The following is a 14,508-nucleotide window of genomic DNA, read 5'->3' as shown; positions in this document are numbered from 1 at the left end:
GGATCCAATAATATGACAAATAAAAAGACAAATAAAAAAAGAGGGGAAAAAAAAATCAAACTAAAAAGGCTCTCCCGTGTCGTCCGAGTCTCCTCCAAAATACTCACTGCTCGTTCTCTGCCTCTCCAGTGTACAGTACCGGCATGGCTACTTCTTCTCCGTTATCTCTTCATTGCACAGGAAACTCCACACCATCATCATCATCTTCCCACTTCAAATCCATGACCGTAACCACCGCACATCCTCTCTCTCAGCTCTCTTTCACAGCCACTCGCTTTCTCTCTCTAAAAACTCCTCCCACTCCCTCCTCTTCTCTCCGCGCCTACACCAACAGGCCCGGAGTCCACCGCCGCCACGGTGGTGGGCCCGCAAAGACACATCCAAAGACCCAACCTCTAGAGAGACGCAAGAACAGCCAGCTCCGCGGGATAAATGAACCGAATTTGAGTCGTAGCCAGTTGAACAATCAGAATGAGAGTGACCAATTTCGAAGTTTTCCGCCGAACGTTGATTTGATGGGTTTATGCGAGGAGGGTAAGATCGAAGAGGCGTTGGAGTTCTTGGGTCAAGGCGTCTCTGCTGATTACGAGGTTTTTCGTTCGTTGTTGGATTCCTGTCGGGACAAAAGATCGGTTGAGGTTGGGAAAAGGGTCCATGAGTTTCTGAGGCGCTCGCCGTTTCGCGGCGATGTTGAGTTGAGCAATAAGGTGATGGAAATGTATGGGAAATGCGGGAGTGTGAAAAGTGCACGTAAGGTGTTTGATAGAATGACTGAGAGAAGTCTGAGTTCGTGGCATTTGATGATCAAGGTTTATGCTTTGAATGGACAGGGAGATGATGGGTTGTTGTTGTTTGAGCAAATGAAGAATGTGGGATTGAGTCCTGATAAGGAGACATTTTCGGTGGTTTTGGAAGCTTGCGCTAGTGCGGGAGCTGTGGAAGAAGGGTTGATAATTTTTGAATCCATGGAGAGTGAGTACGGGATTGTGCCGGGGATAGAACATTATTTGCGGGTTGTTGAGGTCCTCGGGGCATCGGGTTACTTGAATGAAGCGGAGGAGTTTATTAAAAAAATGCCATTTGAGCCTCCGGCTGAAGCGTGGGAAGCACTTAGGAATTTCACCCGAACTCATGGAGATCTCGAACTTGAAGACCGTATTGAGGAGTTACTTGTTACTGTTGATCCTTCTAAGGTCAATCCTAACAAAATTCCATTGGCCCAGAGGAAGAGGCATTCGGAAAGTAGCATGATAGAAGAGAAGAGCAGAGTGAGCGAGTATCGGTGTCCAAACCCGTACAAGGAAGAGGTTTATCAGAAACTGAAGGGTCTGAATGGGCAGTTGAGGGAAGCGGGTTACGTGCCTGATACACGATACGTGCTTCATGACATTGATGAGGAAGCGAAAGAGCAGGCCTTGCAGTACCATAGCGAGCGTTTGGCGATTGCGTATGGTCTGATTAGCACTCCACCAAGGACCACTCTTAGAATTATGAAGAATCTCCGGATCTGTGGCGACTGCCACAATGCGATAAAAATCATGTCTAAGATTGTTGGAAGGGAGCTGATTGTTAGGGATAACAAGCGCTTCCATCATTTCAAGGACGGAAAATGCTCGTGCGGGGATTATTGGTAAAGGCATTTCCACGCTAATCCCTCAACTGAGTTCCAAGAGGACTTTTTTGTGCTGCAGAGAGAGAGCAAACTGAGAAGTTTTGGCTTGAACTTAGCCATGTAAGTGAGAACATTTGTAGTTTGTATTTTAAAAACAAAGATCGACTGTTTATTTGTAAATTATTCTTTTACTTTGATTCAATCACCATCTAATATAAACAAGTAAAATAATCATGCATTACCATGGCAACTTGGTAATACTGCTATCGCTAATCTCCTATGATCTAGATTTCTACTTAACCGCGTGTCTACTTTTATAATTATTTGTTTGCTTTTTTGTATTTTGTTTTTTGTTTTTTTTGTTTTTGAGGGGGACTTGGAAGATACAACACAAAAAGGAATGAAAAACATATGTCTTCACATTAGCAATAGATGCCACCAAAATAAACCCAAAAACAAAAAATTGAAATTTCTTTCTTTTTCTTCTCTCTTTTTCACCTGAGAGAGAGAGAGAGACCAGATAATAGCATCTGTACAAGATTTCATCACTCTCAGGTCTTGCTCCTATGAGTTCATTGCAAGAAAGGAAAAATAAACTCATTATTCATTTATAGCAGTAGAAATTTTTATTAGCCTTCCACCTTCTGTATGTACATTGTGTAAGGACTTCTGTCTGCGTACAAATAAATCGTCCTTTATTGAGACCTTGTAATGAGGTATTCTGCTCAATACCCTAGTCTTCAATTATACAGTTCCAAAGAATGGAATTTTCAATTAAGAAAACTCAAATGGTAGAGTTATTAAATCTAGAATTACTTTTCCGAAAGTAAGACAAAGCTTGACTTAACTTCTGCTGGATAGTAGCTCAAAGTAGAACTTTAAAAGAAATTGTTACTGGGACTGAAAAGACGATTGTTGGATATTCCTTTTATTGGTTACCACTTCAACCACAGCTTCATCCCGCGATGGAACTCTTAGGTACGACTTCACAACGTCATAAACTGTGAACCCGATTGCCACAGATGGTACGACCTAAATCAAACAAGCTATTGATCATCATCACGGAAAAGAAGGTATATTGCTATAAACAAAATGAACGGGGTTTAACCACCTTCAAATAATTGATGCTAAGTCCTGAAAATAGTTGTTTCCACCCTTGCTTTTGGGCGATCTGAACGAGGGTTTGCATCGTTCCTCTCACCTCTACACTGTTTGATGGCAAGAACGGTTGAACCTGTTCAAATGGCTTCCATCCGTTACAATCATAATATTGAATATTGAAATATAGTTCCAAGGAGCTTGAACTCGGAAGTACATTACCTGCATTTGCCTCCTGACAACATCAAGCGGGTATGTAAACGTCTGTCCCAATAAACCGGCAACAGATCCGCATGCAAGTTTCACCATAATGTTTTTCTTTTGTTCTTCAGGGACGTGACGTTTCATCTCCTCGTAGAAGTAAAACTTCAAACCAGCATATGGGAAGATTCCATAGAGGGATGGAGCTGACAATTGTGTTCATCATGTGATAAACAGAAGGAATTCAACAAGTCACAAAAACACCCAATGTCAGCACTCATGAGGTAAACAGTTTCAAATCCATACCCACACCGCGGTAGAGACCCCTAATTCCAGCCTCTTTGTAATTCTTGGAGAAACAATGAAGAATTCCCTTGTATACTTGTTCATTGTTCGCTAATGCTTGAACACTCAATTTTGAAGAATCAACAACCTGCACTAATCCACGTGCTAATTATTCTTTGTACGAGGATCAGAGAAAGAGAGACCAAGAAAGGGAGCTAAATCTTTTCTGTCCAATTATTTACCTGATAAGCCAACTTAGTTCGAACTAAATCAAGAGGATAAGTGAAAAGAACAGCCGTTCCTCCAGCAAATGATCCTGCCACAAGATCAAGTCCTGGCCCCCTCCACACATCAGGAAAGGTGTCAATAATCCATCTGCGGTATTGTTCATAGGCCATGTAATGCAATGCTGCGTAGGGAACAATTCTTGCAACACTAGCTCCATTCCCTCTGTACAAAGATCCAAAAGACACATGTTGACTTAAACAGTTTGAAACCAATCTTCAGGAGAATATAAATGACTCGGGGATTCACCTGTAGAAACCTAAAACCCCTTCTGTCTTTGCAATCTTTTTAAACGATCCGAATAGCCCTATGCTTTGAAATTCTGCTTTTCTGGTCTGAGAAACATAATGCATGAGTTCTTCTGGCTTTCGAGAATTATATTCTTGCTCATAAATTTTATCCAACAATCAATTTCATTTCAAGTGCATAAAATATTCAGAACCATTTACTTTAAACCTCAAAACCTTCTTAATCTATAATTTGATTGGATTAATGGAGGAGCATTAACAGGGAATCTTCTCATTGCGATTCTAAATTACATTCATCATGAATAATCATATTTTACTCATTTCTTCAAAATTACCAGTGCTTGACTGTACTTAACCAACTTATAGCAAAATATTTGGGGCACGAAATCAAAAGGAACTTAAATTAACAAACTTGATCTTAATATAACTCATTCTCTAAAGAAAACTACACACTAAAACATTTGCAAACTTGACTTCAATTCAGTTTCAGAACCAATTCTGACAAACATCCACTAAGCAAATCACAAATACAAACACACACAAAAAAAGTTACAGAAATCCAGGAAGCAAAACATAATTGACAAAATCCTCTAAATAATAATAATAATAATAATTGACAATCTCTACAGTGCGCAAAAAAAAAGAACAGACAAACTTCTCAATTCAATGAATGGTGAGGAAAAGCTGAACCTGAAACAAAATCTTGACACGCTCGAGTGGTGCGACGACGGTCTTAGCAAAGCCACCGGCGAGGCCACCGGCCACCAACTCCTTGGCAAACAACGGCATGCCCTCTATTACTCCTTCCATGAACAAACCCATTTCCCCTTCTTCTCTCTTTTTCGCCATTAAAGAATTACTTATTAACACAGAGAAAGAGAGAGAAGGAAAGTGAGAGGGAAGAAAGAATCGAAACGTTTCGGAATAGTATTTAGTATTGTAAGGTGTCCAAAAGTTGTGGCTTTTATATGTTTGGGAGGGTTTCAGAAGACACCATTTGTCTAAACGTTTTGGGGTAGCTGACGAGTTAGAGAAGCCCACGCCTTCCTCAGATTCTTCTTTTATTATTATTTTTTTTTTATTTCTTTTTGTATGAAGAGAATGTCATTATTAGTCCTGAGCTTTGTTGAGGTGTTTCCGGTTCTATTTTATTACCACCAAAAAGGGTAAGAATTCCACGATCAAAACCGTCTATTCAAATCGTTGACTAACTGACTAATCTCAGAAAGCCAAAGGAGACTAAACTTTGTCAACATTAATGGGGTTTGTATTTTTTTGACCGTTCCCCTGAGAAACAATGCCGTGGCCAACTTTGGAATGAATACTGAGATTTAACCCTTTATTTTTTATTCTAGAAAAATTACACCACGTTAGAAATTAATTAGGGTGGAACTAAAATATAACAATTTTTTTAAAAAATATTTTGAGAATATTTAAATTATATAATTACAATATTTTTTATGTTTTGTGCACAAAAAATAGCATGAAATAATTCTTATAACGATTTTAATTTTGTGGTTATAGACTTCACTCGACTTCGCTGTAAGGTGTATAATTTAGATCCCACATTTAAATTTTTAAAAAACAACAAATTAAGTTTATGTTGAGCTATTTATAAAATATTTTGAATATAATATTTTAATATGACTAATAAAATTATGCCTTATGTTTAACTAGAAAAAAATCTCAAAAAAAAAAAAAAAATAAAGAAGATAGAATCAAGGTGTCAAAACACTTCAGGCCAGCAAGAATGAGCATCAAGAATTGGATCCTAAGGAATATTATACTTTAGCCAATTGGATAGTTTTCTTCTCATCTTTTTAATGGAAAAAAGTGTAGGATCCTTTCATTAGAATGGAAATGCTTTACTCTTTTTTTGTCTTCTGTGATTGAAAATTTGTAATTTGAAATAGAGATGTCAAAACGGCCCTTCTAATCTTAGGTCCGTGGCGGGTTTGGACCGTGCCTGACACGACCTTATATAGTGCAGGGCCGTGCCAGGGTCGGGCTTGAGGCCATAAGGGCTAGGGCCGGGCCTGGGCCTTGGCCCTTCACGGCCTGGTCCTGGCCCTTATGGTCTCAGGCCCGACCCTGGCACGGCCCTGCACTATGTAAGGCCGTGCCAGGCACGACCCAAACTTCACGGGCCGGCCCTAGCCCTTTTAATTTTATTTCTAATATTTAATTAAAAAATATATATATATCATATGTTCTCAAAAGATGTGATTTTATTGAATTGAGATAATACAAATAAGTACACATAAATGACTACCTCGTTAAAAACCTTGACAAGTAAAACCCGTGGGAACATCGAGACAAAACCTTAGCGAAGGAAAAAAGAGTGCAATATACTAGGATAAGTAAATTACAAAATCTTAGTGCTTTCTAGAAGATTCTGTTATTTCTAAACTTAATCTTAACCTAATTTTCTTGATGCACTTAAGTTTCACTTATGATTAACAATTTTTTTTAAGATTTTTTTTTATAATTTCAAATTTGATGACAAAAAAAAAGTAATATATCATATGGCCCAAAAAATGTGATTTTATTGAAATAATATAAATAATTACAAGAAAATGACTGGTTGACCGGATGGCATAAGTCGGCCAGTTGGCCCTAAAATGCCTCAAATCTCATTAAAATTTCATGTCGCGGGCTTGGGCCTTCACGGGCCTAGGCCGTGCTTGGGCTGCGGGCCTCAAACATGAGGCCTAATCTAGACCCTTTTGGCGTGCCGAGCTGGCCCGGCCCATAATAGTACAAGGCCGGGCCGGGCCGAATTAACCACTGTTGCGGGCTGGACCGGGCCGTTTATGGACGGTCCGACCCAATTAACACCTCTAATATGAAAAATGATAACCCGACTCAATTAACACCTCTAATATAAAAAATGTCGATCCGGCTCAATTAATACCTCTAATTTAAAAAATGTTTGGTAGTCTAAATACGTCTTTGAATTTTGGAGTTTGCAGGGGGATGGGCAGCCAGGGTCCATGTAAAGAAATGAGTGACGTGGAAAGGAAATTTTGCATGGAAATATCATCACAAACAATAATGGCAGGCAATAAATGGTGGCATCAATCAAAATTCATTAAACCATGATATGGATTTGGCGTAGATCTCACTAAGCCTTCATAATTTCTTTCAACTTTATCATCATAATAATAACAGCAATAACAATCATAGTAATAATAACATTAAAAAGAAATCCTCCATGGAGGCCGTAGAGATTGCAGAAATATGGTATGCTAGTTGAAAAGATTAGCTTCACTTATTTATTTGTTTGGTGAGTAAAGAAAGGAGCATTTATGAAGAATATTCTATGCAATCCCGAGAAACAAAGAATAGTAGATCAAAGCTAATAGAGCCTAGGTCTGACACCAAATTAAGGATCCATTTAGTGTACTCGTTTAAGTAGTCATTCTGATTTATTGACTGGAACTTTATGAGAGAAGAAATTTTTTAAATATAAATTCTTTATAAGATAAAAAAACACTGTAGCGGAATCAAAATCACAGATTCAAGTATATATATCAAATGGGCCCTAATAGTTTCTAAACTAGATGATCAAATTCCAAAAATTCTGGCTTCTCCAATTTCATGTCCAAACAATCTATTATAATCCTGGTTAGGAATCATGTTGGCTGAGACATCTTAGTAGACGTTTGATTCATGGATTCAGAATCATGATTCAGAACTATTCTCGTTTTACGTGTGTTTTGTGAAAGAAAAACACCGTAAAAAACCATGAATCATGATTCAGAATCAGAGACGAATACAATAAACAAACATCCCTTTAAATATAATGTCTTAAATTTGAAGGTAAATTAGTTGATAGTCAGATCACAAGATAAAGGGCAAAGGCAAACTCATCAAGAAATGATTTCCCGAAGCCTCGAAATGTCCTGAATTGTTCCCATTAACTTTGAGGTGAGTTGCTGAAACTGATTTCTTCAGCAGTCGTGTTGATGAGGTGAAGAAGGATCTTCTCAAGCTCTTCCCCGTTGCTCCATTCATGGATTTCAGCATTGATTGGCGTTTGGTTGCTGCAAATGCGCTTCCACAGAGGATAGTTCTTCCTTGGCATGACATGGTCTCCCTCGGCAAGCCTCAGCGTCGGGCAGAAGTCACCACCCCCATCTCCAAGGTAGATAAATCTTCTCCTCCCATTTTCAGAATCAGAAGCCCGTATTTGGTCGATCACAAGACCCTAAGATGACATTCGATTCATGGTTAGCATACGGTTTCCATTGAAGAAAGGAAATCCACTAGAGAGAAGAAAATTAAACTCTTTTGCCGTTTAAAAGGGACCAAAATCTAAGTTGCAGAAGTGACTATAACTGAAGTAGAAATAGACAATATGTCTCTTCAAGTAGCAAATTTTCTAGCCTATAGTTAGCCGTCTAACTGATAGTAACAAACAAAGGATATTTACTTGTTAATTGGTTTTTTTCTTAGAATTTTCTATATCACCTTGATACAATTGTCAGTAACTGGCAATTTCTCTTACGGCTCTCTGCATATTCAAAGTCTAGCTAGAAAGTAGAAACATTTACAATTGGAAGCAGATAGGAAAGTTGATGATAGAATTTCGCATACTGTCTTTGGTCACTTTTTTACTCTGGCTCTTAAGACAGGGCTTGACAATCAAGCCCTTCCTATATAAATTCTCTCCCTTTGAACTAAACCAGACATTGGTGTTCTACATAATTCAATCACCCTACTAAGCATTTTAAGATATAGAAATTCATAACGAGTTACAACGCTAGAATATTCAAATTTGTTGAACCAAAACCGATAACATCTACACAAAACACAATAGTTGATACTCGTGCTAAGAAATACCTTGCACATATTTGGAGGGCACAGATTGCAACCATGAGGCGAGCTTAAATCATGATAAGGCACAATTCTAAGCCTTCTATCCTCATCTACAAAGGTCGGGTTCGTGGTGATATGCGAAAAGCATCCCGACACATCATGACGTTCCAATATTTTCTCGATAAAAAACTTGTTTGCATCGCTGATGATCCGAAGATCACATCTGAAATCATCAAATTGTGTTTCATAATCTTTGGTCTCCATCCTTATTAACAGTCATCAAGGGCCCTTTTGGAATGTATACTCAAAATATTATTTGGGTTCATTGACGAGAACTTTGTGGAAAAGAAATTTTAGAATTCAAACTCTTTATGAGATAAAAAATACTGTAGCAGAATCATAATTTGAGTTTGAGTATAGGTTCCAAACAACCCCAAAACTTAAACAAGCCATAACTAATAGTAACTAAGTCCAGGAAGTCACCCAAGGGAATGTGCTGATTTAATGGCTGCAATAATACTGGGATGAATTGGGGCACTTTGCAGGCACCTGGCAATGTCCGAAGGTGTTTTTCCTTGGGAATGAAGCTCCATCATCATCCTATCCTACATATTCATAGTAAACCAAACCATATGAATCTATTTCCAGCACAAAGAAAAAAAAACTACAAAAAATAAATCTATACCAATCTATCAAATATATATTTTAAAATTTAATTTAATATACAAATCTATCTTTTATTTCGGTCAATAATTGATTTTGACTTTTAAAATGACCAAATCATCTTTAAGAAAAAGAGAGAAACTAAAACTAAAACTTTCTAACACTACAAAAAATAAAAAATAAAAACACAAAAAAAAATCCATTTTAATGGTATTTTGGATTTGTTAAGGTTAAAATCGTAAATTTAAAATTTTTTTTAGTTTTTTTTTTCCTTTTTTTATTTTTAATTTAAGATATTTTAAGTATTTAAAATTAAAAATTGACTGTAAAAATGTATAAATTTAAGTATTAAATCTAATTTAAAGATATACATTTAATAAAATTAAAAATTAAAGATATAATTTTTAAATAAACTCAAAATACTAAATATTTCAAAAATCTATGATCAATGTAAGAAAGACTCATATATGCAAAGTTCTCTAACAATCAAAAATCATGATTCTTATGCATACCATTTTCTTTTGAAATAAAATTAGTTAAAGTTTAGGACTATTTTCTAGCTCAGCTTTAAGTTTAGGACTTTATTGGTTCATGATTAGGAGCCAATCAAGCCAAAACTGAAAAGAAAATAAAAAGGAAGAAAAAAAAAAAGAAAAATAGAACACTTTTAAGTCTTTAGCATGTACTATCCTAACTGCAATCACAACAACTTTGCAAAGTTTACGCTGAATGTTCTCTTCTTTCACGTTAAAAGAAGGAAAAGGAAAAAGGGTACATAAATTTCTCACTTCTTCTAACAAAAAAAAAAAAAAACATGAATTTGCACAGACCATTAGAGAGTTCCAAGGCATGGTGGAGCGAAGCTCGCTGAACAGCTGGGCCAGACCCATCTCTGTGACCACCCAATTATCGCTGTCGCCGTCGAGTATTGTCCGATCAAAGTCAAAAACCACAACTGTTCCCGCCATGGCCTTCGCCGGAGGTGGCTTTCCGGCGACTGATAACCGGTTCCTCGACGATCCAGAAAGCGGTTTCCTGATTGAAAATGTTGGGTGTCCCCAGAGGGGTCGACGATTGACCCTCCCGGCAAAACTTGAGAGAAGAGGAAAGTGGTTCGACTTTGGCTGCCTATGGGAATTAACCTGTAGTACATGGGTGCATTTGTTTACGTGGAACTCGGTGATTTGACATTTGACAGCAAGTTTTTGTAAGGAGTTCAGATCTGTTTCTTCACTCATTTTATATGAGAATTTTTTATTATAATAAAAAAATTAAATGTAATTATTTTTAAAAATTTTTTATTATAATAAATTTTAAATTTTAAATTTAAATCGATAAAATGAACGAGACCATCATCACTATTTAAAAATTTAGCTACATAAATTAAAATAAAATATTTAAAATATTTAAATAATTATTTATTATATCATCACTATTTAGAAAGATAACAATTAAAACAGAAAAAATAATCATAATTAAAAAAATGACCAATTAGAAGAATATTAGTTACATATACGTCTTAAGATTAACATTACTCCGTCACAAGCGAAAAATTTAAATTCTACATATTAAAGTAAAAAAAACAAAAGAATGCCTTAGAGAATTTGGTACATCAGTGATTTAATCAAATATTTAGCAAGATCAATAACAAATAACCAAACTGACATCAACGATTTACCATAATTACTTAAGAAAAAAGCTGATAAATTAACTTAAAGACATTTTTTAAAGATTTTTTACAGTAAGGGCTCTTATGGATAGTGCATGTTTATTTTTTAAAAGTGACGGTGCATACTTCTAATCATTAGATTTAATTAAAATCACTTAAAAAAACTTCTTCTAATATAAATTTAACGATTGAAAAATAAATACTTATATAAAATGATAGCATCTAATATAAAAACAAATTCAATAGATGGAGGTGATTCTTCCAACTAAATAAATTCACTGTCTGAATTAAAGGCATAAGAAGCTAATCTTAGTCCCTGAAAATAAAGACAATTAACTAGATAATCATATAAAATAAAATAAACCAAAGTCATTATGACCAAAATCTCGCTTTTGGAGAACCCTAATTATCGTCAGTGCATTTACTCTACAAAGTGAATATCCAACATCTAGCGACCAATGTAAACTCAAACTTAAGTAGATAAGTCATACGTGGATCATAAAAAATATAAACACAAAAAAAAAAAAAAAAAAAAAAAAAAAAAAAAAAAAAAAAAAACTTTTCTGCCCTATCTAGTATCTTGTTTCCACAAGGTTAGCCAATTTTGACTTCATTGGTACCGAGAGAAATGCTAAATGAACTGATCCAGCCACTAGTTAGTGCATAATCTAGAGATGTCAATTGAGTTTGGGCTGTCCATCCAGCAGGATGAGTCATGACCAAGCAGGATGACACGGCATGAGATAATAATAAGTTAGATTAAGCACGATATGAGGTGGTGGGCTGTGTCAGGCTCATAATTTTTAATACGTGGGCTTGGTACGGCATAACAACTAATACGGGCATGATACAAGCACGACATGACTTATTAAGTATGATGGGCTGATGGACTGAGAAGATAATATAATTTTTCCTTTTTATTAATAATTTTTGTTATTGTTACATATCTCTAAACAAATATAAAAATTATTGTTACAAATAATTTTTCGCTAATATTAATTTGTTATCTTTTTATGTTAGTTGTCTCATCTTCTCAGTATTAATTTAAATAAAATGAATATTTTATTTATAAATTAGTATTTATGATAATGATGACATTAAGATTTTTTTTTTGGTCTAGTAATAGAATATAAAATTATATTTTTATTTGAATTATATTTTATTTGAAAACTGTTCAAAAAAAAGTTTTAAATTGGGCCTGAGACCATAGGTCAAGTCGGGCTTGTGATTTTGAATTTTGAGCTGGTATGAGCACGGTATAAAATTTTAATGGATCAGGCTAAACACGATACGAAACACATGAATGTTAGATTTTGATTGCAGTGATTTGACATTTAAGAGCTTATTTTTGTAAGGAGTTCAGATCTGTTGTTCTCATTTTTTTGTCTTCCGTTTCTTCACTAATTATTTATCATATCATATGTATTTAGAATTCTGACCACATAAATAAAAATAAAATATTAAAAGTACTTAAATAATTTATAAGGTGTCAAAATTTAATTAGAAAAATAACCACTGAAATAAAAAAATAATCATAATTAAAAAAAAGGCGGATAAGAAGAATATTGGTTACATGAACGTCTTAAGATTAATATTACTTCGTCACAAGGCGTGAAGTTTAAATCCTACATATTAAAGTAAAAAAAAAAAAAATGCCTTAGAGAATTTGGTAAATCAATGATGAATTAATCGAGTATTTAGCAAGATCAATAACTAATAACCACAAATCAATCAACGATTTACCAAAGTCACTTAAGAAAAAAGCTGGTAAATTAACTTAAAAGACATATTTTAAGGATTTTTACAGTAAGGCCTCCTATGAATAGTGCGTGTTTATTTTTTTAAAAGTGATAGTGCATATTTCTAATTATTAGATTTGATTAAAATCACTTAAAAAAAACTTCTCAATAATAGATAACTTTTAATATAAATTTGACGGCTGAAAAACAAAGACCTATTAGTATTTCATTTCACGAGATCTAACTATAAAAATCTCTCTTATCTTTTTAAATGAAAAATCTGTTATTCTCTATAAAATCATAGCATCTAATATAAAAACAAATTCAATAGATGGAAGTGATTCTTCCAACTAAATAAATTCACTGTCTGAATTAAAGGCATAAGAAGCTAATCTTACTCCCTGGAAATAAAGACAATTAACTAGATAATCATATAAAATAAAATAAACCAAAGTCATTACGACCAAAATCTCTCTTTTGGAGAACCCTAATTATCGTCAGTGCATTAACTCGACAAAGCGAATATCCAACATCTAGCGACCAATGAAAACTCTAACTTTAGTGGATAAGTCATGCGTGGATCATTTAAAAAAAAAACAAACTTTTCTGCCCTATCTAGTATCTTGTTTCCACAAGGTTAGCCAATTTTGACTTCATTGGTACCGAGAGAAGTGCTAAATGAACTGTTCCAGTCACTAGCTAGTGCATAAGCTAGAGATGTCAATTGGATTTGGGCCGCTCATCAAGTACGATGACATGAGATAATAATAAGTTGGACTAAGCACGACATGAGGCGATATGAGGTGGTGGGCTGTGTCGGGTTTATAAATTTTGACATGTGGGTCTGGCACGACACTGCACAACAACAAGCACGAGCACGACACAAGTATGACACGACCTATTAAGCACGATGGGCCGGCAAGACAAATATAAGTTTTTTCTTTTTGTTAATAATTTTCGTTATTATTACATATCTCTAAACAAATATAAAAATTATTGTTACAAATAATTTTTCGTTAATTTTAATTTGTTATCCCTTTATATTAGTTGTCTCCTATTCTCAGTATTAATTTAAATAAAATGAAAATTTTATTTATAAATTAGTACTTATAATAATGATGACATCAAGTTTTTTTTTTTGTCTAGTAATAGAATATAAAATTATATTTTTATTTGAATTATATTTTATTTAAAAACTGTTAAAAAAATTAGATTTAAATGACTCAATGGTTCAATAGACCGACTTAAAGATCTATTATGCCAAGATAAAGGTACAAGTGCAGTACGAGCATGAGCATGAATGGGCCTGAGATCATGGGTCAGGCTAGGTCTGTAATTTTAAATTTTGAGCTAATACGAACACGGTATAAAGGTTTAGTAGGCCATGCCAAAAACAACACAAAACACGTATAAACTAACTAATTCTGGGCCGAATTGACGGACACAATTGACATCTCTAAATTCTCTGCCATTGATTGCTTTTCGGGCAACATATCATTTACTCGCGTCATTTGCATATATATGCATTTAACACTCTTCTTGTACCGACTTTAGATTAGTGTTTTATTTGGGAAAGTTGTATGTGCTTTGCTGTTGATAAAGAGTGACATTAGAGACATTAACAAATGACTTGATTATGATCCTGTTTATTTCATTGATTCAAGTTTAAAATTTAAGTTTTGTTACAGTAAAATTTTTTAAAAATAATCACATTTAACTTTGTTATTACAATAAAAAACTCTCATATAAAATCATATCTTAACTCAAATTAAAAATTTAAATTAACGAACTAAACAGCATTTAAATGTCCTTTAAGAGGGAAAAAAAAGACTTGTTAAGTGATGTTCTATTATCAACCCTCTTATTCAGAAGGACAATGAAGACATT

General features: G+C 34.7%; 3 protein-coding genes across 3 annotated transcripts; 1 reads left to right on the top strand and 2 right to left on the bottom strand.

The window, feature by feature from the left end:
* Positions 1-7: 7 nt before the first annotated feature.
* LOC112090329 (pentatricopeptide repeat-containing protein At2g15690, mitochondrial-like) lies at positions 8-1,876 on the top strand. Its single transcript, XM_024161421.1, has one exon. It carries the CDS (start codon positions 144-146, stop codon positions 1,632-1,634), a length of 1,491 nt encoding a protein of 496 aa, XP_024017189.1. The 5' UTR covers positions 8-143; the 3' UTR covers positions 1,635-1,876.
* Positions 1,877-2,219: 343 nt separating this feature from the next.
* On the bottom strand, positions 2,220-4,747 carry LOC21409876 (mitochondrial carrier protein CoAc2). The gene is made up of 7 exons (XM_024161436.1): positions 4,420-4,747; positions 3,731-3,816; positions 3,439-3,646; positions 3,218-3,344; positions 2,933-3,117; positions 2,724-2,846; positions 2,220-2,644 (listed from the first exon to the last, which is right to left on the bottom strand). Exons 1-7 carry the CDS (start codon positions 4,576-4,578, stop codon positions 2,504-2,506), a joined length of 1,029 nt encoding a protein of 342 aa, XP_024017204.1. The 5' UTR covers positions 4,579-4,747; the 3' UTR covers positions 2,220-2,503.
* Positions 4,748-7,325: 2,578 nt separating this feature from the next.
* LOC21409875 (thiamine phosphate phosphatase-like protein) lies at positions 7,326-10,377 on the bottom strand. Its single transcript, XM_024161431.1, has 4 exons — positions 10,044-10,377; positions 9,034-9,155; positions 8,575-8,773; positions 7,326-7,939 (listed from the first exon to the last, which is right to left on the bottom strand). Exons 1-4 carry the CDS (start codon positions 10,179-10,181, stop codon positions 7,649-7,651), a joined length of 750 nt encoding a protein of 249 aa, XP_024017199.1. The 5' UTR covers positions 10,182-10,377; the 3' UTR covers positions 7,326-7,648.
* Between the last annotated feature and the right edge of the window lie 4,131 nt (positions 10,378-14,508).

Source organism: Morus notabilis, unplaced genomic scaffold (genome assembly GCF_000414095.1).
Source record: "Morus notabilis unplaced genomic scaffold, ASM41409v2 Scaffold329, whole genome shotgun sequence".
NCBI lineage: Eukaryota > Viridiplantae > Streptophyta > Magnoliopsida > Rosales > Moraceae > Morus > Morus notabilis.
The sequence above is the reverse complement of the archived record's forward strand: the minus strand, read 5'-3'. Positions and strand labels throughout refer to the sequence as shown.